Source organism: Mustela erminea, chromosome 2 (assembly GCF_009829155.1).
Source record: "Mustela erminea isolate mMusErm1 chromosome 2, mMusErm1.Pri, whole genome shotgun sequence".
NCBI lineage: Eukaryota > Metazoa > Chordata > Mammalia > Carnivora > Mustelidae > Mustela > Mustela erminea.
In genome coordinates, this window is record NC_045615.1 from 60037992 (window position 1) to 60062803 (window position 24812).

Here is a 24812-nt window from a genome sequence, read left to right on the forward strand (position 1 = left end):
TTTCTATGCACTGTTACTTTTGATCTCATCTTTTCATTGGGTTAATATTGGTGATAGTGTAAATGCAAAATAAAACATCAATATTTTTTTCTTAAAATTCTTTGACTGAGGTCTTTGAAAGTAAGACAAGAATCTACTACTTTTTTTTTTTTTCCAGCCAGAGACTTTGTATTGGGATCTTTGACTTTAGCTGGTGATACCTTGTCTTCTAAGAGTAGTTTCCGTATGCCCTCAAATTGCCAAAAAAGAGAGTCCGCCTCTCCATGTCCAGAGCATCCGATTCCCCATGGTGGATTTATGGGCACATTCACTGGAGAAAACAAGAATATAAAACAGTGTAGAACACTTTTTAGTTTATAAAGAACACATTGTCCCTTTTTATCTTCACAACACTCTTGCAAAGCAACAATCACTATGATCCCTCTTTGACTCAGACCCAAGACTTTAGAGCCTGTAATTAGAATGTATCAAATACTTCTATAAACAGGCTTCCAGGGCTTTTAAGATTTTTCTCTTTGTTACATACGCTCCCTCTTTTTTTTTTTTTTTCCAAAAGTTAGGAAGATAGGAGTGATTTAGTTTCATCTTTATTTACTAATGTATAACTTGAATTAAGAATGCTCAGGCCCCACTCTGACATGGAAAGTGGAATCTGATACACTGGGAAATAAAAAAGTAAAATGTGTTATTTCTGGTGCAAGCCCAACTTTAGAAAGAATTGGGAAGGAAGGTGGGTGGAGAAACAAAGGGAGTTAACAGCTCAGGAAATGGGTTGATAAAAGTAAGATAGTTGACACATTCTGCTAAAAATGAAACACTGTAAAAATGTTTCCCACACACTTAATCTGGTTTCACCTGTTATGCTGTCAGTGAAACAGAAGTCATGAAGTCAAAATCTCAGTACGGAATTATTCCTAGGGAGAAAGGAAAGTCATGCTGATTTGGAAGTTAGTGCTAGGCACGTAGGCATTAATACTTCTTGGCTTAAACTAACTGAAACCATCAGATCTAAGACTCCTTTGGGAGAGGATCTCAGCCTCTCCTCATGAGCCTACCCAAAACAATTGCTGAACTACTTAAAATATTTGATTCTGCTCTACAACTTGTCTTTCTCCTTAACTTCTATATTTTTCCACTAAAATATCCATAAATAACTTAAATTTTTTTGGTCAGATTTGCACCAAAGAGGAAAGAAAATATTCTCTGTTAGGTCACATGCATAAATCTCTCAGAATAACCCAGAAAAGCAATGATTTTTCAGTCAGTAACTGAAATTCTTTGCATTTATTGTTTTCATTAATGCTTTAAGCAAAATATCAAAAGTCTAATTTTTTAAAGATTTTAATTATTTATTTGAGAGAGAGAGAGAGAGAGAGAGCACGTGGGGAGGGGCAGAAGGAGAGCGAAAGAGAGTCCCAACCAGACTCCAAGATGAGTGAGGATCCTGACAGGAGGCTCTATCCCAAGACCCTGAGATCATAACCTAAGCCAAAAACAAGAGTCAGACACTTAACTGACTAAAAGTCTAATTTTTTTAAAAGATTTTATTTATTTATTTGACAGAGAGAGAGAGAGAGATCACAAGTAGGCAGAGAGGCAGACAGGGAAAGAGGGAGAAGCAGACTCCCTACTGAGCAGAGAGCCCAATGGGAGCTCAATCCCAGGACTCCGAGATCATGAACTGAGCCGAAGGCAGAAGTTTAACCTTACCCCACTGAGCCACCCAGGTGCCCCTTAAAAGTCTAATTTTTAATAAAATTCTCATTGGTGTGGCAGGGATCCATCAAAACTTTTTTCCAACTTACTCATTAACCAAAGGATGTTATACCTTTGTCTTCTAAATAACTGTTACTACAATATTTTAGTACATTCTTTAAAAAATATATAAAGATTTTACTAACTATTAAAACCATAAAAGGTCATTCTTTTCATATGAATTAATCTTCAAGTCATTGATTATCCATGCCACCTTGTCACAAACCCCCTTTTCAGTGTTCTTTATCTAAGAGTGAGGTTCATGCTGGTTTATAGACATCAAGAGTTGCATTTTGGAATCCCAGTTTGTGAAATCACAGTGAGACTTTTTGTAAGAAACTAAGTAATGGCATGTTTGGCTATTGCCCCCTGTCATTTTCAGAGAAATTAAATGTTAGGCAAAACACCCAGTGCAGGCCCTATGAAAGGTGAAATGACTTCAAGTGGAAAAAAAAAAAACTTAGCGTATTCTGCTTGAGAAAAAGTTTTCAGAAGCATTTGGAATTTGAGACTAGTTTTATCGCTTGATTTTCTGATATTAAATTCCTTATAAACTATCTGGAAAATACTTACATGGTTATTTATATGTCTTCAAAGAAGACCATGTTTTAAGCAAACTTTTTTTTTTCTTGTATGTTTAAGTAAACCCTGTTCCCAACATGGAGCTCAAACTTAGAGCCCTGAGATGAAGAGTCATGTACTCTACTGATGAGTCAGCTGGTTACAAACTTTTTTTTTTTTTAAACAAAATTAACAATTACAAACTGCAGGAAGATATGTTATTAAATTATATCGAGTACTTTTCATTTTTAAATATATGAGACAGTATAAATTATTTGGGGGAAGTTTCAAGGAAGTGACAGACAGATATCAACAATATTGCATATAATAGAAGAGTAACCACTATCTAAATATTTCATAAGCAGGGAAAATGGTAGAAGGCCAAATGGAAAGAAGTCAAATTTGGTGTGATCTTGGAGCAAGACAAGAAACAGGAGGTGAACCCAAAGAACTCAAGAAAGAAGATGAAAAAGAGCAGGAGAAGGAGGAAGACCCCTACACATTTGTTGAGATTGAAGACAGTGACTATGACATGATACTGGCCAATATGAGTACAAAGAAAAAAGTGGGGAGTCGATCTTTCATTATAAACAGACCTCCTGCCCCTACACCTCGACCCACAAATATCCCTCCGAAAGAGGAAACCACACCTTACATAGCTCAAGGTAATGCTTTGTGCTGTTTGTGTGTGAGAGTGTGCTTTGGGGGTGAGGGGGATTGTCTTCTTTTTAGTGGGGTCAAAAATCTCAAAGATGAAAAATTTTTTTCATGTCATAGGTGAGTTGTATTGGTCCATTTTTAAATTTAGGAACACAATGAATAAAGAAAATAAGAACAATGGATAGGGTTCTGGTTTATAATTCTTCATTAAGGAAAGATAGTTTTGACAAATTATCCAAAGAATATGAAACCACAGCTTGTGTGGAGAAATTCTATTTGAGTCTTTTTTTATAAAAAGAAGCTAAACTCCTATGAGTAATTGCAAATTTTCTTGCAATTTCCAAGAAAAGAGGGAAATACTTCACTTTTGTCCCAACTTTACCTTTTGCTCCTAATCCCACATAAAATAACTTTAAAAACCGGAAAAGTTGTGAATACTAGAATCTCAGATATGCAACCACAATTACTCTGAAAACTGCACTTCACCAACAATTAAGATTCACTTCTTCTGTCATAGAATCTCTCCTTCATTTTAGACTTCATTTCTTCTTTCTCATTTTCTACTCAGTTGAATCTAAATTTAAAAAACTATCAGATCTCTGAGTTTTTTTAAATATCTAGAGTCCCAGCAGAGTATATTTACACTACTATTATTTTGTGACACTCTTCTATACTCTGTTTAGTTTGATGTAGTCCCCAAGTCCATAGTGTCTGAGAGATGACTTTTATTTATGAGTGCATTGCATGCATTTTTGGGCTAAAATACCCTCCTAGGGACTGCGAAAATGGGTTAAAACAATTTCCTCATCCTTGAGAGGTGGCAGATATGCAAATAAATATCCAGTACAATGTGACACTTTATTAGAGATTTTTTTGGACAAAATATTTAGGGGATAACTAAACTGAAAAGCAATCGATTATACATTCAAATAATTTAAACCAAGTACTCAAACAGAACATTTAAGTATACACCATGAAGCTATGCAAAAGAAACAGTTACTTGTCTGTGCTTAATATGTTCAAAAGAAACCATTTTATTGCTTAAGCATTATGTTTTGAGACTTTGTGTAAGAAAATTTGTGAGTATATATAATTACTAGTGTAGCATATATTTAGTCAACAGTGATCTACTGCTGAAAATTTTTAAGAAACTATTAAAAATTAGAAAATAATAACAAATTAATAAATGTGTCAGCTAAAATAAAATGTTAACTGGAACAATTATCTAGATTATTAGGGTAAGGAGTAGCTGTAATTAGAAATTATTAGATTGTCTAGCATAGTGACATCTATGATATTATTAGCTCGTACACAAGGGTATTACTTTCCAATAAATATATTTTTTTAAAGATTTTATTTATTTATCTGACAGAGAGAGATCACAAGTAGGCAGAGAGGCAGGCAGAGACAGAGGAAGAAGCAGGCTCCCCGCTGAGCAGAGAGCCCGATGTGGGGCTCGATCCCAGGACCCTGGGATCATGACCTGAGCTGAAGGCAGAGGCTTAACCCACTGAGCCACCCAGGTGCTCAATAAATATTTTTAAAGAAAGAAAGAAATATTTTTTTCTTTCTTTTTTTTAATATTTTTTAAGAAAGAAGATAAATATTTTTTAAAGAAAGAAGATAGATAGAGCTCAACACAAAAATTTAATTGTATTTGAGAAATTTCTGAAAGGGTACTTCATCCTCTGTATCCTAATCCTTGGGGAGTTCTCAGGACCACAAGTAGAGACTCCCATGTTGCAGTGTTCTATTTTTTAGCTTTACCTTCTCATCCTTCTCCGGGCTATCATATTCTTATTTTCCATGGATTCTTTCTTCTCTATTTGTTCTTTCTTTCTTTCTTTCTTTCTTTCTTTCTTTTTTTAGATTTTTATTTATTTATTTGACAGAGAAACAGAGCACAAGCAGGGAGAGCAGCAGGCAGAAGGAGAGGGAGAAGCAGATTCCCTACTTGAGTACTTGAGCGGGGAGCCCAATGCAGGGCTTGATCCCAGGGTGCTGGGATCATGACCTGAGCTGAAGGCAGCTGCTCAACTGACTGAGCCACACAGGTGCCCATATTTGTTCTTTTTTTGTATCATTATTTTCTTTTTCTTTGGCAGTGGTGAGAGCAGTGTAATTCAGTATCTTTGTTATTGTTTTCTTTCATTTGGCTTTGATTTGAGTTTTCAAATTTCTATGATTTCATTTTTCCTGCAGTTTTCATATTATCTCTCTTATCTTTGTTTGTTGTTTGTGACCGCCTAGAATGCTTGATACTTCCACCAAATACCTTAGCTGTGCTTTTATGTGTACGAATTTTAAGCACCAAAAACCTAAAAGGAAACTCTACTTGTTAACCTGTGGACTGCATTGTAGGGTTGTAGGCGGGTATCCAACTTTTTCATTGAATTACCCCATAATGTTAGTTTATGTATATCTATTCTTCTATGCTTTTAGTTTACCTAGAAGAAAAGCCAAAACTCCAACCTACTTTATATATCTGGTTGCCAGACCTTTGAGATCAGAGCATGGGAAAAAGAAGACCTGGAAATTTCACCATTTATAATGCAAAATCTGACTTGTTCTTCTTGCGTTCAGTCCAGTGTATAAGCTTTGTCACCCACTGTGCCTCATGTCCCATGGCCAGAAATACTTTTCTTCAGATTCACCAAAGAATAAGCCTTCCATCCTGGATGGTTGCCTCCATTCGTTGGAGAGGAATTTGAAGCTATTACTGCTTTAGACTTTTGGCTAATAAAATCTTTCTTTATATTAAGGAAATTCCTTACATGACAATGGTCTAGTTTGTCATATATTCACATGTATGTGCATGCACACACAAACACACACACATACACACACACGGACCTTAAAGAATCTCAGAAATCTTGAGTTTCTAAGAAATTTTAAAATCTATTCATCTCACCTACTTATCGTAAGTTTGACACCCTTCAGGATTTGCAAGAAATCTTTCTAATTCAATTACACAATGTGACTTATTCTCACAAAATTTGTATTAAATGCAGCCAGGAACTAGTGTTATAGTATGCAGGTTTTTTATTTTCCTTTTTTTGTTGTTATTAAGTATATAAAAGCATCCCTGCATCCCTAATCAGTAGCAAAATATGAACTGTAAATGAGGTCACCAAAGTTCCTTCCCATTATTTGCTCCCTTCCTCTTCCACTGGAATATACTTGCTTGCCTATTGATTGTTGGTCATTCTGTTCCCACATTAAGAAAACATTGCCTCATCAGCTAATTCTTTCTTGATGTTCTTTGCATTCCACGGGGTAAAAATCTTTCATCACCTCTTTCCTCTTTTTTTTTTTCCCCTCCTTTTCATAGCTCAAGCAGCTCTATTAAATAAAATTGCCATCATTTCCCAGAAAGCCATCCATTCAATTAAAAAAACATTAATTTGCCCCAATTCTTGCCAGAGCACAGAAGTAGTAGCAGAAGGTTGGCACATCCGGAGTATGTTGATGCAGCCAAAAGAGAAGGATGTAGAATAGGAGATGGAAGAAGAAGGCAAGATGCAGAATCCCAACTTACTATTTCAGAAATTCAAGAAAGTCCTGGCCAAGAGACTAGGCAAATAAACTGGAGAGATACAGGAAAATCATGTTGGCTTTTGCCACATCACAGAAAACATGTCTATTGAGGGTCCACACCCTGTACCTGGCACAGAGCTCCTGAAACCTTTGTGATTTCCTGGATGACAGGAGAATTTTTTTGCTCTAATGAGGCTACTCTGAATGGCTCCTGGAGGAGGGTTAGTCATCAAATACACCAAGCCATGATTAGAAGCTTGAAATCTTCAGCCCTCGTCCCCCATTTTCTTGAGAAAGGAGAAGGGCTGAACATGGACTTATTGATCAATAGTGCCTATGGGAGGAAGACTCCATTAAGTCCTAACAGTAGGGGATTTCCAGAGATTCCATGTTGGCAAACAAATCCACACAGGAAGGCTGATACACCTCAACTAAATGGGGATAGACGTTCCTGCATTCAGGACCCTCCCAGACCTTGTCCTGTGTATCTTTTCATCTAGCTCTTCATCTGTATCCTTTATCATAATGTTTAATACACTAGCAAATGTAAGTGTTTTCCTGAATTTTGTAAGCCACTCTAGCAAATAAATTGAACCTGAAGAGGGAGTCATGGGAATCTCCAATTTGTAGCCAAATTAGACAGAAGTTGTGGATAAGCTAGAAATCTACTACTTGTGATTGGCATCTGACATAGAGTGGAAACAGCCCTGTGATACTGAGCCCTTCTCCTGCGGGATCTGACACTATCACCAGGTAGTGTCAGAATTGGGTTAAATTGTAGGACACTCAACTGGTGTCATAGAATTGCCTGATGGGAGGAAACCTCTGCATATTTGGTGACCATAAGTGACTGAAGTCAAGTGTTGTGAGTGGTAGAGGTGTGAAAATGAAAGAGACACACGTAAACGAAAGGAGGAAAACTGGGTTTCCCTGTTACAGCTTTGCAGAACATATTCATATTCAGCTGCTATTACCTAAGCAAGTAACTTCATATAGCTGAGGTTCCATTTCCTCATTGGAAGTTTGGGATAAAATTAATACCTACTTCAAGGATTGCTGTAATCTTTACCTGAGATAAAATTAGCCATTACCCAGGACAATATTTGGTATGTGGTATACACTCAATAGGTCCTAATTAAAAATAATTCTACTGTGTCTTTTCTCATTTTCTGGGAAGACAATGACTTAAACTAACTTTACAGAAAAAAATGTGTGCTTCCTGGAGTCTGGTGGAGTCAGAGGCTAAGGAAGCCATCAGAAGGAGAAGGAGGAGGGTGATATCCTGTCCTCTAAAGGGATAAGTCTACTTGTCTACTCCTTATAGTCTTAGTCTACTCCTTATAACAATTCTTGTGAGACAACTTCCATGATAATTTCTAATTCATGCAACAGTTCTACATGATTAGCATTAATAGCTTCATTTTGCAGATGACAAAACTTATGTTCAGTGAGTTTAGTGTCATGCCCATGATGATAAAATTAGGAAGAAGATAGAAGATTTGGAACTAGATCAGTCTGGTTCCCACCACAAATTTCCTTTATTGATACGTTTATTTCTGGATTATTTGTTAGTATTTATTTCCTCCTCTGACCCATAAGACCCATGGAGGAAGAGACCAACTTTTTCTGGTTTTGCCCATCATTGTATCATTGGTACCAAGCTTAGTGCTGAACTCATGGTAGAAACTATGATTATTTGATGAATGTTAATTGAATGACTACAAAGATGAAAAATGATAAAAAGTGACAAAACCCACATCAATGTGGTTCTTTAGGACACTTTATTAACACTTTGGAGAATGGACAGAAAAATATACTGATCTACTAATTTTTAAATTTCTCTTGTTTTAAACCATCTTACAGGTGGGGTTTTTTTTTTTAATTTTTGTTATTTGAGTATAGATGACACACAATGTTGCATTAGTTTCAGGTATATAACACAGTGACTCAGTTTCTTTATACATGACACTATGCTCACCACAAGTGTGGCTACCATTTGTCACCACACAGTGCTATTAGAATGCCACTGACCATATTCCCTATGCTGTACATTTTCTCTCCATGACTTATTCATTCCATAACTGGAAGCCTGTACCTCCCACTCCCTTTCACCCATTTTGCACCACCACCACACACACACACCCTCGTGTCTGGCAATCATCAGTTTCTTCTCTGTATTTATAGATCTGATTCTTTTTGTTTATTCATTTATTTACTTTTTTAGATTCCACATATTAGTGAAATCATACGGTATTTGTCTTGGCAGTTAAACCATCCTATGTTTGAAGTACAACTAATGTGAAAAGGGGAGGTCATACAAAATGGGTCAAAGTTCTAGGATAATGACATACAGCTAAGCATTCTAACCCCTTTCATACGGTGCAAAATAGAGAAGCTCTATTTCAACCGTCACCCCTGGAAGCGTAACTTACTAATGCAAAACTAAACTAAAACTAAACCCAAGTTTAAAACTAAACTTATTAAGAAATATGTTTCTGATTTTTTATTCAATTCCCATCATACTCAACCTATTTTGGATGAACAACAAAAAGGAATAATTTATTTTTCTTAAATGGAAAGGTTTTGAAGTCTGCATGCTTTCAGATGTTGCATTCTGTCCACCTTTTCCCCCCAATAATATGACAAAGGATTAGGTTCATTAAGTTTCAAGAATATGGAGGAATTTCTATGTATTTACAGTCCTCCTTTATGACAGAATTCTTGATTTAAGAAAAATCAAGGGAAATGAACACTCTGCATAGTGTATATAGATTGATAGTAAAACTATATCCATAAATCATGCAAAGAGATGACTGCCTATTGGGGAAAATTCTTCAACATCAATGGGTAATTTCCCATTTTCCCCTCACACAATTAATAAAACCTCTGAAGGTCCTTCTTCAGAGTCTGTATCGCTGGTTTGGGGTAGAATGTAATTTCCCTTGCAATTTTCAATTGCTACTGAATTGCCCTTGGCATTTTGCAGAGCAACAAAGTTGTGTATGACCTTTTTGAGAGCTACTCAGCTATTGGGACCCCAAAATGTCAAGTACAACTCAGTTACTCTCAAAAATTTTCCACTTGCTATTCATTTGTACTTGAAATTGATCACATACAATGTAATTGAAATGCAAACAGAAAAAAAAAAAAAGACCTTGTAGAATCTCTTAAGAAAATTAATCCATACCATTGTATATGTGAGAGAACTAAATGTTCTCTGTCCTCATCAGTGAAGAAATGTGGTCAAGTGGATTAAAGTAGGCCTTGGGTCAAGTACCTTGGTCCTACTCTCTGGCTGGGTGACCTTGTCCAAGTCATTTCGCTTCAGGCCTTATTATGTATATCACAGATGCTCTCAGGACAGAGGGACACATTTATCATTCTGTTTGTAAGCCCAGTGTCCCCGTGTCCCCCCCGTGATTCTCCACCTCTCCCCTTTCCTTGATAGGGTGCTGGTACAGCTCTGCAGAGGAACAGTTGTTCAGAACTACACTCACACTCTCCTTCAGAGGGAATCAAGCCTGCCCGTGTAACCCAGGAGTTTTGATTAGTTTTCTGTCCTTCTCAAAGCAGCACATCACAGCAACACTGAGTGAAATCTGTGAAGGGCTTTGCTGACCATCTGTTAGAGCGTTGGCATAATAATAAAGAACTTTCCCAGCCTCGTCTTCCAGAAATTCAATTCCTTCATGTTAGGGAAGGGAGAAAGTATAATCAACTGTGGTGCAAACTGACATTAAAAGATTTATATTACATGTGAAAGTAAATGCAAATATTATCAAGCACTTAAATTGTCATTCAGTGGCAGAGTGAATTCTGGTTTTTTTCCCCTTACGGTTTGATTTTTTTTTTAATTTTTTATTTTTTATAAACATATATTTTTATCCCCAGGGGTACAGGTCTGTGAATCACCAGGTTTACACACTTCACAGCACTCACCAAAGCACATACCCTCCCCAATGTCCGTAACCCCACCCCCCTTCTCCCAACCCCCCTCCCCCCAGCAACCCTCAGTTTGTTTTGTGAGATTAAGAGTCACTTATGTTTGGTCTCCCTCCCAATCCCATCTTGTTTCATTTATTATTCTCCTACCCACTTAAGCCCCCATGTTGCATCAACGGTTTGATTTTTATAGAGTCCCTGTTAAATATCTCTTTAGTAAGAAATTTAATTGGCCTAGAATAGTAGTTCTTTACTGGTGGCGATTTGCCTCCCCAGAGACATTTGGCAAAGTTTAGGGACATTTTCAGTTATCACCACTGGGACAGTACTAATGGCATCTAGTTCATAGAGGCCAGGCATGGCATTAATTCTTCCTACAAGACACAGGAAAGGCTCCATCACAAAGAATTACCCAGTTCAAAATGTCAGCAGTGCCAAGGTTGAGAAACCATGACATGGGTAGTTTCCATTGTTAAGACAACATAAACATCTGAGCAGAGTGCTTCAGAGAATGGTCATTTGAACGTGAAATCGTAGATGGATCAAATAGCTATCCACATGAGTTGTCTTCTTTCTCACGTTAGACTTTTTAAATTCACAGTATTTTTCACCAGCACTTTCAGTGTGCAGATTTTTTTCCCTCTAAATATGTAGTAGTTAGAGAAAAACAAGATGTTCTGTGGGGTTGGCACACTGAGAAGAGCCTCCTTGGAGGGAACAGCAGCACAGGGGAATGAAATTCATGAAGATTGTGAAGCTGGGCGAAATAATTTGAGTCATGACTTAGCCACTTCAAAGTTGCGTGGCTTTGTGCAAGTGATATAGCCTTGCTTCATTTGTTTAAAAAACAAAAGCAAAAACTCCTGCATAGAGTTTTTATGGGAATTGAAATGACGTAGGTAGCACAGCTGGCACAACAGAGTAGGATGCAAAAATGGCAATCGGCGTGATGGAGGGTATTCTGTAGACACAGAGGTGAGATAGGACCCACTAGATCATTTCAGTTGATGTGCCTTTGACTTCTTACCTTGGGTTTCATATGCCAGTCTCTCATCTTGCATGTCTGTTCCAAGTTACTTATGAACTATCAATTATGAACACTACACAGAGCAAGTGGTTCAGCTCCGTCCTTTTAGAGTTTTCAGTCTGCATTTCTATAATAGCAGAATTAGTGTGGAATGCCTGATCAAAGTGAGCTTGACCAGGTCTATTGGTTACCTCTTAAGACGGCAACATTTCCCAATATAGGGATAAAAAGAGAGGCCAGAGAAGTTGCTTTTGGTAATCACCAAGCATGAACCAAAAGATGAACTCATCATACTTTCCATAGTATTAAAGTGACTTTTTAGCAACCCAAACCTCTTTTCTTTAAAACAAAAGGAAAATTACTAGGGATGTTACTAGAGTAATGTCTTCACTTATATCATATTAAATACAGATGGTCGGGACGCCTGGGTGGCTAAGTGGGTTGAAGCCTCTGCCTTGAGCTCAGGTCTTGCTCTCAGGGTCGTGGGATCAAGCCCTGCATCGGGCTCTCTGCTCAGCAGGGAGCCTGTTTCCCCCTCTCTCTCAGCCTGCCTCTCTGCCTACTTGTGATCTCTGTCTGTCAAATAAATAAAACCTTTTTAAAAAAATTAAAAAAATAAATACAGATGGTCAAAACGAAAAATTAGGCAATCAAACTAAAGGAAATCATTTGGGAGGAGACAAACCCCCAGTCCAGGGCTATGCAAGCACTAGGTGTTAATACATATTGCCTTCCTGGTAACAAGAGGAAGGAGGACCTGCCTGCCCAGTGGTGGTGGACTGGAGATTCTGCTAATAAACTTATTGCAATGGCCTCAAGCTCTAATTACCCAGAGTTCCACAAACCAACTGTTCTCTGGCCTTTGGAATGTCTCAACTCCCTGGATAAGAAACATTTATAGAATAGAAATATTCTTATTTCCATCAAAGGACTAAATATGCAAATAAAAACAGTTTGCATTCTACTCTAGTAAAAATTAAGTACCTTAGAAACAGAAAAAAATAATTTATAATAAGATTTCCTGTTTTGGGAGATTTTTATGGGAACATGTCTATTAGACTTAAAGTTTCCATTACAGACTGGAAAGAAAATTCATGCTTTCTCCTGAGGAGAAAATTGATATTGCCATTGAATGAGAATGTTTATGCTGTTTTCCTTCTGGTAGTTATGTGAGTTCTAGCTTTCCTTCCCTACCAATCTCAGAAGTAAGCTTAGTTAGTGACCTCCAGTATGCTTGTTGACCATTTGCGGTATTCTCCTTTAAAAAGAGAATATCACAACTCCTGACTCCATATAGCTTCCAGGCAGTGCACTGCTTTCAGCTGGACAACCTTCACAGGACATAGCTGATGGGACTGTCCATGGCCATGCTAACTCTGATGTGCCTATTCAAATGTAGTGACATAAGTTTGATAAATTTGTTCAAATTAATAACCTGCAATTATTGCCAGCAGAATGCAAGGGTGGGTTTTAAGCCAGTTGGGGTGCTCAGTCTATCCTGGCCAATTTGCATAGAAGCTACATCTCCTCTGGGCTTCCGTTTGCTTAGCCAGTGTGACTATTTATAGGATTAGAATATTCTCTTAACCTATTTTTGCTGGTTCAACAAAGGGGTTGTTTTCAGTGTTTTGGGTTGTGTTTTTGTTGTTTTGTTTTGTTTTGTTTTTGCCTCAGTCTCACTTTTTGTGATTACCTTTCACAGGGTGCAAATTGGGAGAAGAGGGTAGGAAGAGTAAGGCTACCGGGGTCAGATCACTGCCTTAGCCCTCCCTGATTGTTTCTCATCTCTGTCCTCTCTCATCAGGAGGCACTAAGGACACATTTGACCTTTGCTTAAATGAATACATCAAAATGGAGTACGTTGTGGAAACTATGACTGGGTCTTATTTGCCTTTGCCTAACCCTGTAGTTGCTTACACGTTTAACAACGTAATGAAAGTTTATTGGGTGAATAATAAACACTCTGCTGCTACCTGTACAATATCATTTGAGAGCCCAGAGCACATTACAAATCTGTCCAGTGTTTTATATCAAATCTCTCATTTCGAGAATAATCATCGGTGATAGCTTTAAACATTTTATGTTGCACTTCTAATGGGCTTGGAACATCAAGGTGTTTGTTGTTTATAACCCACATCTTTATGGATGCATTTGGCTATTGCACAGACTTTCCATTACCTTAGCCACTAACAAAGAAATTCCAAGTAAGTGCTGTCAGATGTTTCAAGGAGGGTGGCTTTGGAAGAGTCCCTTTGCTTGAGATGGACCACAAAATGAAGTGGACGTGAAGAGTGTTCTCGCAAAAGCAACCTGAGAGGACAAATACTACCAGTGAATTCGTTATAGTTCACCTTCTCCTCCTCTGTTCTTCTGGTAGTTTGCTTTGCTTAATGTTTTGAATATTTAATACTATGCTAATTTTTTCCATTTAGTGTCATTTCTATTCTAGAGAAAATTTTATAGACTGCCAATATGTAAGATAAATGGGGATGGTATTTGGGACATTTGCATTGTTTGAGATTATTTTGAACTTCAAAATTGTTTTTCTTTCTCTATGAACTTTTTTTAATGTTTAAAGGTGGTGACAACTACTAATAATGTATTCATTTTCCTTTCTTCTCAAATTCCAATTTTAGGTAGGAAGAGAAAAATAAGATTTCACTGAGGTAGAGTCATCAAAGTTGATGTATGTCATAATTGCCTTAATAACATTTTTTGAACCTTGATGCAGTAAGATATGATTTTAAAAAAATAGTATCCTGTAAGAATTTAAACACATAGGACAGGATCACCTCCATATTTTATAAAAAATTAACCTTGGTCTATGATTTAACTTTCTAGTTTTTCTATTAGTCTCAATCCTCCGTGTGGTACAAATAACCTCTTCCTCAAAACAGAGCCCCCTATTTAAATTCACACTAAAGAATTTATCCAGGCACTACTGAACGTGCAGTGACTTGGGGAAAAAAGAATTGGTAGCAGCATCTTAGAATGTCAGAGCTGAGTGAGACATTAGAGAGCATCTCATCTGAGTTCCTCCTTTATCAGGAAGAAAATAAAGGCCTGGGGGAGAAAATCATTTTCCCATGTCACATATTGTTAACATTAAGACAAACCTATTGCCTTTCCCCACTGCCAAGCTGGTTAGCATTCTGGCATATAGATGGTTTCCTTTTTTTTTCTTTTTCAATATCTGCATGTTTAAAACAGACTCCCAACTTATTCACCAGAAATCTTGTACAAAAGTATGTACTTTCATATAGAAAGCTGAGTGACCTATAACCCAATGTTCAATTCTCAGGATATCATGGATTTTACATTTACTTTTCTTAAAGGTTTGTGTCAGTGAGCATGGTAAAAAGAGAGCATACAAAGCTTTTTAGAACAAAGGTTTTACTGGTAAATGTAAAATGTTTCAGCTAATATTAACCATAAAAAAGGAAGATTAACAAATTCTGAAATTTTAGATCTATCTATCCTTTTCCTAAAGCCCGCAGAATGTTTTCTTGTTATGCATGTTTGAGTCAGTGATCATTTTGATGGACTAACCCTTTCTTCAGGAGACAAGTTAATATAGGTCTTTTTTCCAAGATTACCTCACATGCAAAAATACCTCCGAACTTCCCTAGCATGAAGGAAACAATGTGTTTGGTAATGTGCTACTTGTGTCTTTGTAAAGAAATGAGGCTTGCCTGTAGGGGGAAGAAAAGGGCCCTTTGAAATGGGTGTAGCTCACAGTGAGTTAAGAGGGGATTTCAGCAGAGATTATCCAGGGAGAAAGGGCCTTCACAGGTGGGGTGTGATGGGATACACATCTTACTTTTACAAAGCTCTGTTATCAGCACTTTGATAACCATCCTTCTCAGATATCCAACTCCTCTCCCAATCTTCTGTCAGATCCCAGGCTCTGCTGGCTGGAAGTGTTAGAGAAAGCTCAAGGAGAATAAACACAGTCTTTGTAATTCTAAGGCTAGAAAATGAAAGACAGTGTTGACGTGTAGTGAATTTACTGCATTTCATGCACGCCTGGGCATTTGTTGTGGGCAGAACCACATACAAGATGTAAAATGACTTTTAACAAGTTAATGCCAAAAATCCAGAAAAACTAATTCCAAGTGCTCTGGAGCTCCAAAATGCAGCAGAATTGTTAAAACTGATCGATCGGTGTACTCTTTATTTGGAGAATTTGTTGTCCAGATTTATCTTTGGATTCAGATTATTTTTCATAGTAATGATGCCACATTTCAGCCTTTTTTGTCTTACACATTTTCAGTTATTATCTTGACAATATTGGCAAAAAAAGAAAAAGTGTGCAGACTCCACCTGTTATTAAAATTTCAAAACTGTTTCATTTTTTCAAGACTTTTTAGAACTAGCCAATGAAATAAAGTCAAGCAGTACTTATAAAATTTTTCTAATATCCCAAAATGTATTCACACACCATATATCCATCGTTATATTTTATTTTATTTTTTTTAAAGATTTTATTTATTTATTTGACAGAGAGAAATCACAAGTAGTCAGAGAGGCAGGCAGAGAGAGAGAGAGGGAAGCAGGCTCCCTGCTGAGCAGAGAGCCCAATGCGGGGCTCGATTCCAGGACCCTGAGATCATGACCTAAGCCGAAGGCAGTGGCTTAACCCGCTGAGCCACCCAGGCGCCCCCATCGTTATATTTTATTTAAGGAAACATATAAACCACAAACCCAGAATTTGCCATTATGTTATATTTAGCGTGTTTTCCAAATACTGACTTGAAGCAGAAAATTGATTTTCAACCCCAAATGTTACTTCATGAGTATAATTTTTCTTAAACCCATCATACTTTGAAAATTTGTTTGTTTTCCCTGTTTGAAAGAAGAGTACTCTTTGTCTGACAATAGCTGGCAAGCAAAATACCCTTAATAAATCATTTTTGATGTGATAGGATTTGGGGCAGTTTTTTAAATTCAAAAAAATGTCATCCAGATTAAACACGGGTGTGACCTGGATAATAGATAGATAATAGGTCTAAAGAATATAAAAACTAAAGACAGAGGGGCGTCTGGGTGACCCAGTGGGTTAAAGCCTCTGCCTTTGGCTCAGGTCATGATCCCAGGGTTCTGGAATAGAGCCCTGCATCGGGCTCTCTGCTCAGCAGGGAGCCTGCTTCTCCCGCCCCCCCCCCCATCTCTACCTGCCTCTGCCTACTTGTGATCTATCTCTCTGTCAAATAAATATATAAAATCTTTAAAAGCAAAAAAACTAAAGACAGAGAATATAAGACAGCTCCTGGGCTGCCTCTTCCAATCGGAGACATCAAACACCATCCAGCTGGATGGCTCACTCCCTCCCACATGCCTCAGTTCCGTTGTCCCAGGAAAGTCTGATGAGCTGCAAAGAGGAACAAGAAACCCAAGCGTACTGGAAATATTCAAGGGTTCTTCTGAATCCCCTCCTTCTATTTCCTCCTTTATCTTTCAAAGGAAATAGTTATGGAAGAGAAGTGCTGTGGAGAGCCAAGCAACAGATCTAAGTTAAAGGCTACAGGCTCTAAATCAAGTCTCTACTCACAACAGTTCTGGGATCATTGCTAAATTACTTAGCCCATTTACAAGTTAGTAAAACTTCCACCTCCCTCATCTTTAAACATATGAAGCTAGACTCAGTGTTCAAGGCCTCTAGCAGTTCCCAAATCCTGTAATTCAGACTGCCCATAAAAAATAAATGGAACCAACTCTGGGACGTTCAATTTCTAAAGTCAAGTTGTAAAGGGTATAGGCTTTCTTATTAACAAATGCCAGAAGCTATACAGAACTTTGTGGGTGCTCAATAAATATTAAACAATCAATTTTATCTCTCATCTGCAAAATGGGGTGAGTAATGCTAACTTGTCTCACAGAATTTCGTGCGAGAAATAATAAATGAGAACAAAGCACTTTTCAGAAAATGAAGTAATTCGAATAAGCTGCTTTAATAGGTCTGAGGTCTAGCTAGATGATGCAAGAATAAAGTGTCTTTTTCATTATTACATCTGTGAAATACAGCAGTCTTTTCATCTGTTTAAGAAGAAACAGTCATTATCCTTGCTTATCACCAGAAAGTCAGCATGAGTAATTTCTGTGCAAATGGAATTTTTCATGTGATTTTAACATTTATCACTTTTAACAAAGTGCACCTTTTAGCTTTACCTGATATCAGAATGGAATCATATCTTGATTTAAATAGGTTAACGAGGTGTTCTATCAGCATTATACTCTTCTGCCTAAAGAAAATGCTTTTCAAAATGACTGATAAGTTGCACAAATGAGAAAATTGTAAATTTAATAATCCTCCTACTCAAAAGCAATACAATTCAAGAATTGCTACTAAGGAAAATGAAGTATTGCATTTGAGTTTCCTGGAGTCTTCCACAGTACGTTCTTTTTTATGCTTGTTTTCAATAAATATTACATGCTATTTTTTTTTACAGTGTTTCAACAAAAGACAGCCAGAAGACAATCTGATGGTGACAAGTTCCATGGTCCTAAGAGACAAGGTACTGACATGAACTTCAGCTTATTTAATAATCTCTAAGTAAGAGTTTAAAAAGTCTTATGAATATTGGATGAAGTCTCCGAGGATAGAAGTAAATAATTGTGTGCCTGATTACTCTTACTCTTTAATTAGTGTCTTGCCCAAATACAATTTCGTGATAAGATTAATATAAGAAAATTATTTCAATTAATAAAGGCAAGAAACAGCCATGTGAACATGTTTGTGGTGGTGTTGATGATATTGTTACCAAGGCTCTAGGAAGGTCAAGTAAGACAAATTCTCTAACCTACATGGAGACCTAGCTTTCATAGACCATTAGAGAGAAGCCTCTGGAGTATAAGTTAGGAGGGCTGGGGCAGGGGAAACAGATGATTGATTCCCCCAAGAAGGGGACCAGCCTGGGATTTCTGTCCTCTGCATTGAACTCCAATCAAAGATTGGACCCTTGTCTCACTATTCTCTTGCTCTCTGCCCTTAATCCAGCAGTTTTTGGAGCACTTACTTGTTATGCAGAAAAGTGCCGAAAACTGTAGTTGCAGAGACATCACACACAGTAGAAAAACCTTCCTCTCATTCTACATAGAGGCCCCTGCCTCCAATTTTCCCTGACAAACACGGTTCCAATTGAAAAGAGAAACTCTAGCAAGTTATTTATTATGATTTTTCCCCCTGATAATAAGAGCTTGATTAAAGTTCAAAAATAAAAAAATGTAAAAGGTGACAGATGGAGGGAGCTGGTTCTGATCATCAATAATCTCAACACACCTAGGAAATAACTTCAGTCCAAAATAGCATTGCCTTAAGTTGCTACCAGTAAACTACTGGAGAGACATTAAAATAAAACCAAGAGCTTATCTCACAGTAGCCACTAAACTCACCACCGCCCCCCCAAACACACACAGCCAGTGTCCCTTTGTCCCATCATAGAGATGGCTAGGACTGACTTCTCAGCCCACTGAGCTACTAAATACACAACCTTGGTGGACCTGTTCCTAGAACATCATGGATTGTCCTCCAAACAAAGGTGTGTCCTTAAATGAGTGATCTTCATCCATCACTTCGAGTAGCATTTCCCATGGCAGCAAGGTTGTACTGAGACCATTCTTCCAATTCTTGACAATTCTTGAATGCAGCACATGATGAAACTGAATTTCTGGCCCTGAGCACATAGATATATCACTTACAGATTATATGCAAAAAAAACAAAAACAAAAACCGTCTATTTGACAGCTTTCCATTTCTAGTGATTTCATAATTTGAGGGGAAAGATTTATCTTTTTAAGGTTACTATTATCCTTCCACTGTACCTTTACCTCTCTCAAGAAATAAGTGCAGGCCTCCATATGAGATCATTCTACAATTAGAGTGAAACAGTTCCTGAGGAATTAGCAAAGTAGAGATTATTCCTATCAGGACTCCCCCACATACCTCACAGAGTTTTGGAAAAAACAAAGGGAGCAGATGCTTTGAGCTCTTTAGGAGAAAATTTCCCTGAAGCGTTTTTAAATAAATTATTCAATTATCATGTTTTAATTAAATTCTGTTAGAATTGAGGGGAGAATGTGAAGACGGCCACCAGAGATGAAGGAATGTGACAACTAGCAAGAGGAATGAAGAGATCCTTGGAATCTTCTGTCCTCTGGTTACCCCCAGAGAGCAACATAAAGAAAGGCTGCTAGTGTCTATTAGAGACCAATTATTCTTCTACTGTATGTACAGAAAAATAGTCCCTTCTGTACCCAGAAAAGAAAAGGGAGGGGAGAAGAGTGAAAGGAAACAAGAACCTAATTATAAAATATTTTAGTGGATTAATATCTGTGCATACTTTGGTACTTAATTTGTTTCATTGCTATCAATAATCAGTAGATTTTTAAAACTCTTTTAGGGCTAGGATATGAAATTTTTACTCAAATTTTGTATGAATTTTTTTCTTTCTGGATATTTAAGTCCAACTTACTGATGATGTTTTAGATTAGCCACCTTAGAGCAGTTTCCCTAGATTCCTTTAACCCTGGATATAAGTAATTCTTTGGAACAGAAAAGAATATTGTTCTATTTGCAAGGAGAAGAGGAACATTAAACCTTGTGAAATGTTGGAAAACCTCCCTGATTACTGCAGTCTGCAGGGAAATCAGAATCTAGTATGAGAACAGAAGAGACAATTAAGAATAATCGGGAAGATTTTAAAATTAAATAATTTTACTTTTTTCTTTACTCTGTCCAATCATTTTTCTCTAAACCTTTTCAGATGTTTATGACCATCCAGTCCATGGGACATACTAGGAGATCAAAATTGCTTGTTCCTGAATTAATGATTACTCTCTAAGTATCCTGGGATTTCATGGTATAGTAGGAAAAGCCATACCTGCTTCACCAATGATAATCTCTTTATTTGAACAAGAAAAGAAAGTCCTTTTATGACATGTTTGTCAGAACCAAGATTTTCTAAAGGGACTAGACAGGTTCTCTAAGGAAGGTTAAAGAAATTACTTAATTCTTTCACTATATGCTGGAAGGAAAAGGGATTATGAAAGCCAACTATTTTCCCTCTGAAATTATAAGTGTTTCAGATGCCCTACATTCAAGACTGCCAAGGGATTGCCAGGAAGTTACATTATTGCTAAGTCAAGGAATTTTCCTGAGGAACAGAAAAAATTAATTGGCACAATTTTCATGGAAACTTAACAGATTTCTTCAACTCAGTTTTCACATCCTGAAAAAATATAGAGTGAGGACTTTGGGTCCTCCAGATAAAATTTTCCACCAAAATACAGTTTTAAAATCAGTTTTCCTGTTTTGAAATTAGAAAATGCCAGAGTGGTATCTCAGAATATGCTGCTACTAGCACAGCTCTCCCTACCCTTCCCAAAACTGAGCTCTATCCAGGGTGCTCCAGACTTGGTTCATCAGCACTGCAAGCCAGAGAACTGAATTTTGTCAGTGGGTTTGGAGTTGCTCAGAGTTTTGAAGTCTGAGTCATGTTAATGATGCTGGTAGAAGACTGATTTATAATTCCCTAATTTCAATCTATTAAGTCTATACCAGAGGAAGATTCCTTCCCAGTGACTAGAATGCTTGGATTCCCTCAACCCCTGACAAATAATAAAGTTTCTATGAAATATTATTAGGAATTAGAAGACCACTAGGTGAACATGATCAAGTCAAAGGCGGCTGGAGGAATATGAGGGTTGCTTCTTTAAAGACATGGAAATATCTGGTTAATTTTCCCTGTCTTACAAGATCATGTTATAGTCTCAGGTCAAGATTTCTCACATTTCCCATATCTGTTACACCTTTTTTCCCCCTCTGTTATATCTTTTTCTTGGGCTATGCCAAGGGGCCTTTTCTATCCTTACTGGAATCATACACCTATTATTAATGTAGTCTTACTTCAAATATGATACATGGCAAATGATGAGGTTTAACATTCCTGGCTTTTGGAACTGCCTCCCTATGATTGTGGACCACATCCACAAATCTCCTCAGTCACACAGTTAAAAAATGAATCTCATCAAGGATGTGCTGTTGCTGTCAATCTTGGTAGGCAAACTATTTCTTTGGGGACCAGGATTAGTGGGAGGTAGGGGAAGCACATCCTATAGACAGCTGCCTATATCTGAGACACTCAACCTTAGATGAGCATAGAATTATTTGTGGAGCTTCTAAAATTAGGTTGCCTAAATCCTACCTTAGATATGGCTTAAAATGGAACATGTGAGAATAATATTGAACAATAATCTCAAAAACAACTGCAAAAAAAAAAAATACCCAAAAGAAACTTTTTTTTAAAAGATTTTATTTATTTACTTGACAGAGATCACAAGTAGGCAGAGAGAGAGAGGGGGAAGCAGGTTCCCTGCTCCCTGCTGAGCAGAGAGAGAGGGGGGAAGTAGGCAAAGAGAGAGAGAGGGGGGAGCAGGCTCCCTGCTCCCTGCTGAGCAGAGAGCCCAATGTGGGGCCCGATCCCAGGACCCTGAGATCATGACCTGAGCCCAAGGCAGAAGCTTATCCCACTGAGCCACCCAGGCGCTCCCCAAAGGAAACTTTTTTGAAGGCCATATTATGGTCAAATTTGGCCGCTAACTGTTTAAACCATGCTTAACTCCATGTTTTATGTAAAAATTCAAATAAATTCAAATCTACAACCAGTCCCTATTATATTATTATATCACTTGCTACAAATAACTTCTGCTGTTATTACTTATTGTCATGCTTTCCATATTATCATGCTTTCCACTCCTAATTCTATAAAAAGTGGAAAAATAAAAGATATATCAAGGGAATCGGGTCAATAAAAACATGAGGGAAAACATTTATTTTTGATAATGGAAACTATTCACATGAGTTTAATATGCAGGCATTAAATATTTTCTACTCAGTGACTATCTGTCTGGCCCCAGGTATAGTCTCTGCCCACTGATTCTTCAGTACAGACTGAAAAGTCATTGTTGGCTGGTCTTTTCAGAGGGTCAGAATGCTCATGGGAAAGATATAGTCAGGGAACATATCTTGTTTGTGTTCTCCAAGTGCCCAATGCTGCAGCAGTCTGATAAATGTTAAATAATGAAATTTTCTGTAAGTTGGAGGCCTGGGGAAATGTAGATATAGATGCCCTTACGTGGAAGAAAAGAAAATGCTGGCCTCTGCGGTATTTTAATCAGGCTTTTTTTGCTGACAGTGGATATATTAAAAAGAAAAGAGGGGGATTATCAAAATATGGTCATTTGTACTCCATAAAAGAACAATGGCTTTAGTTCTCTGTTTCGATGTAACTTACATTTCCATTTTCACAAAAGTTTTTTTGTTAAAGTCACACCTGGGAAAACTTGAGTAATAACTGAGTTCTTGTCCAAAATGGTGATGTGTCAAAAGCCCACAGTAGAAAGTCAGGTTGAAGAATTTAATATTACACTTTGCATCCTGAGGCCCTCAGATAAAGCTCTGTGATGGAGGGATGGCATGTTCAAGAAGAATTCTTTTAGTAACTGATGCAGAAAGTTAGTTGTTTACAATCAGTACATAGCACCAAGGAATCGCGTTTCACCTGTATGTGATGAGGCTGTGCCAACCAAACCTGCGAATCCTGGGATCCTCAGTTATGAATTACAACTAGAGCAGAGAACAAAATTTGACTGGACACAAGAAATGGAAGCAAAGGATAAGTAGACTCTAAATCTCTTGGTGAACATGATTCTGTAGATATGTTCTCTTTTAAGAGGGATTAAGGAAGAATACAAATAAATAATATGAGAACTTCAAAAAAAAATCCAGAGAAAAGGATGGAGAATTTAATCATGAAGACTCAAGATAATTATACTTCTGTAAATGATTTGTTTGATGAGTAAGAATGTCAAACACCAAGCGATCAAAATGTAGATAATAGAAAATACATACACATATACAGTAAGAACATTTCAGCTAACAGTTTGTAATTTTTTAAATCTTAGGCTTTTGAAAATACTTTACCTGTTTAAAAAATGTTTTAAGGCAGTAAAGAAATATGGATTATTTTGAATTTTCATTTATTAAATTTAACCTGAACTATTCAACTTTTGGTTTCAGTATCTGACACCTATCAATATACAAAAGATAAAAAAGAAAATTTCAGAAAACTGTGATCTTACAAACAAATTAAAAACATAGGGAAGAGAAGCACCTGGGTGGCTCAGTCATTAAGCGTCTGCCTTCGGTTCAAGTCGTGGTCCCAGGGTCCTGGGACTGAGCCTGGCATTGGGCTCCCTGCTCTGTGGAAAGCCTGATTCTCCTTTTCCCACTCCCCCTTCTTGTGTTCTCTCTCTCACTGTGTCTATCTCTGTCAAATAAATAAATAAAAGCTTTTAAAAAAAATAAGGAAGAAACAGCAGTAGAAGGTCTGGAGTAGAATCGCTAAGGAAATGTTGAAAAACAAAAATAAAACTGGGGGCATTATGTTACCTGATTTCAAGCTTTACTACAAAGCTGTGATCACCAAGACAGCATGGTACTGGCATAAAAACAGACACATAGACCAGTGGAACAGAGTAGAGAGCCCAGATATGGGCCCTCAACTCTATGGTCAATTAATCTTCGACAAAACAGGAAAAAATATACAGTGGAAAAAAGACAGTCTCTTCAATAAATGGTGCTGGGAAAACTGGGCAGCTATATGTAGAAGAATGAAACTCGACCATTCTCTTACACCGTACACAAAGATAAACTCAAAATGGATAAAAGACCTCAACGTAAGACAGGAATCCATCAGAATTTTAGAGGAGAACATAGGCAGTAATCTCTTCGATATCAGCCACAGCAACTTCTTTCAAGATATGTCTCCAAAAGCAAAGGAAACAAAAGTGAAAATGAACTTTTGGGACTTCATCAAAATCAAAAGCTTCTGCACAGCAAAGGAATCAGTCAACAAAACAAAGAGGCAAGCCACGGAATGGGAGAAGATATTTGCAAATGACAGTACAGACAAAAGGTTGATATCCAGAATCTATAAAGAACTCCTAAAATTCAACACACACAAAACAGATAATCATAAAAAAATGGGCAGAAGATATGAACAGACACTTCTCCAATGAAGACATACAAATGGCTATCAGACACATGAAAAAATGTTCATCATCACTAGCCATCAGGGAGATTCAAATTAAAACCACATTGAGATACCACCTTACACCAGTTAGAATGGCTAAAATTAACAAGACATGAAACAACGTGTGTTGGAGAGGATGTGGAGAAAGGGGAGCCCTCTTAATGCTGTTGGTGGGAATGCAAGTTGGTACAGCCACTTTGGAGAACAGTGTGGAGATTCCTTAAGAAATTAAAAATAGA

General features: G+C 37.3%; 1 protein-coding gene across 6 annotated transcripts in view; it reads left to right on the top strand.

The window, feature by feature from the left end:
- The window catches only part of BANK1 (B cell scaffold protein with ankyrin repeats 1), a 297716-nt gene that overhangs the window by 253630 nt on the left and 19274 nt on the right, over window positions 1–24812 (top strand). For 3 of the 6 annotated variants that reach the window (XM_032333014.1, XM_032333017.1, XM_032333019.1), the window contains 2 exons: window positions 2679–2981; window positions 17932–17997. In XM_032333014.1, coding sequence (XP_032188905.1) covers window positions 2679–2981; window positions 17932–17997 — 369 coding nt within the window. Of the gene's footprint in view, window positions 1–2678; window positions 2982–17931; window positions 17998–20244; window positions 20341–24812 lie in introns of all 6 variants that reach the window. The other 3 variants (XR_004283221.1, XM_032333015.1, XM_032333016.1) reach the window with 3 other exon arrangements.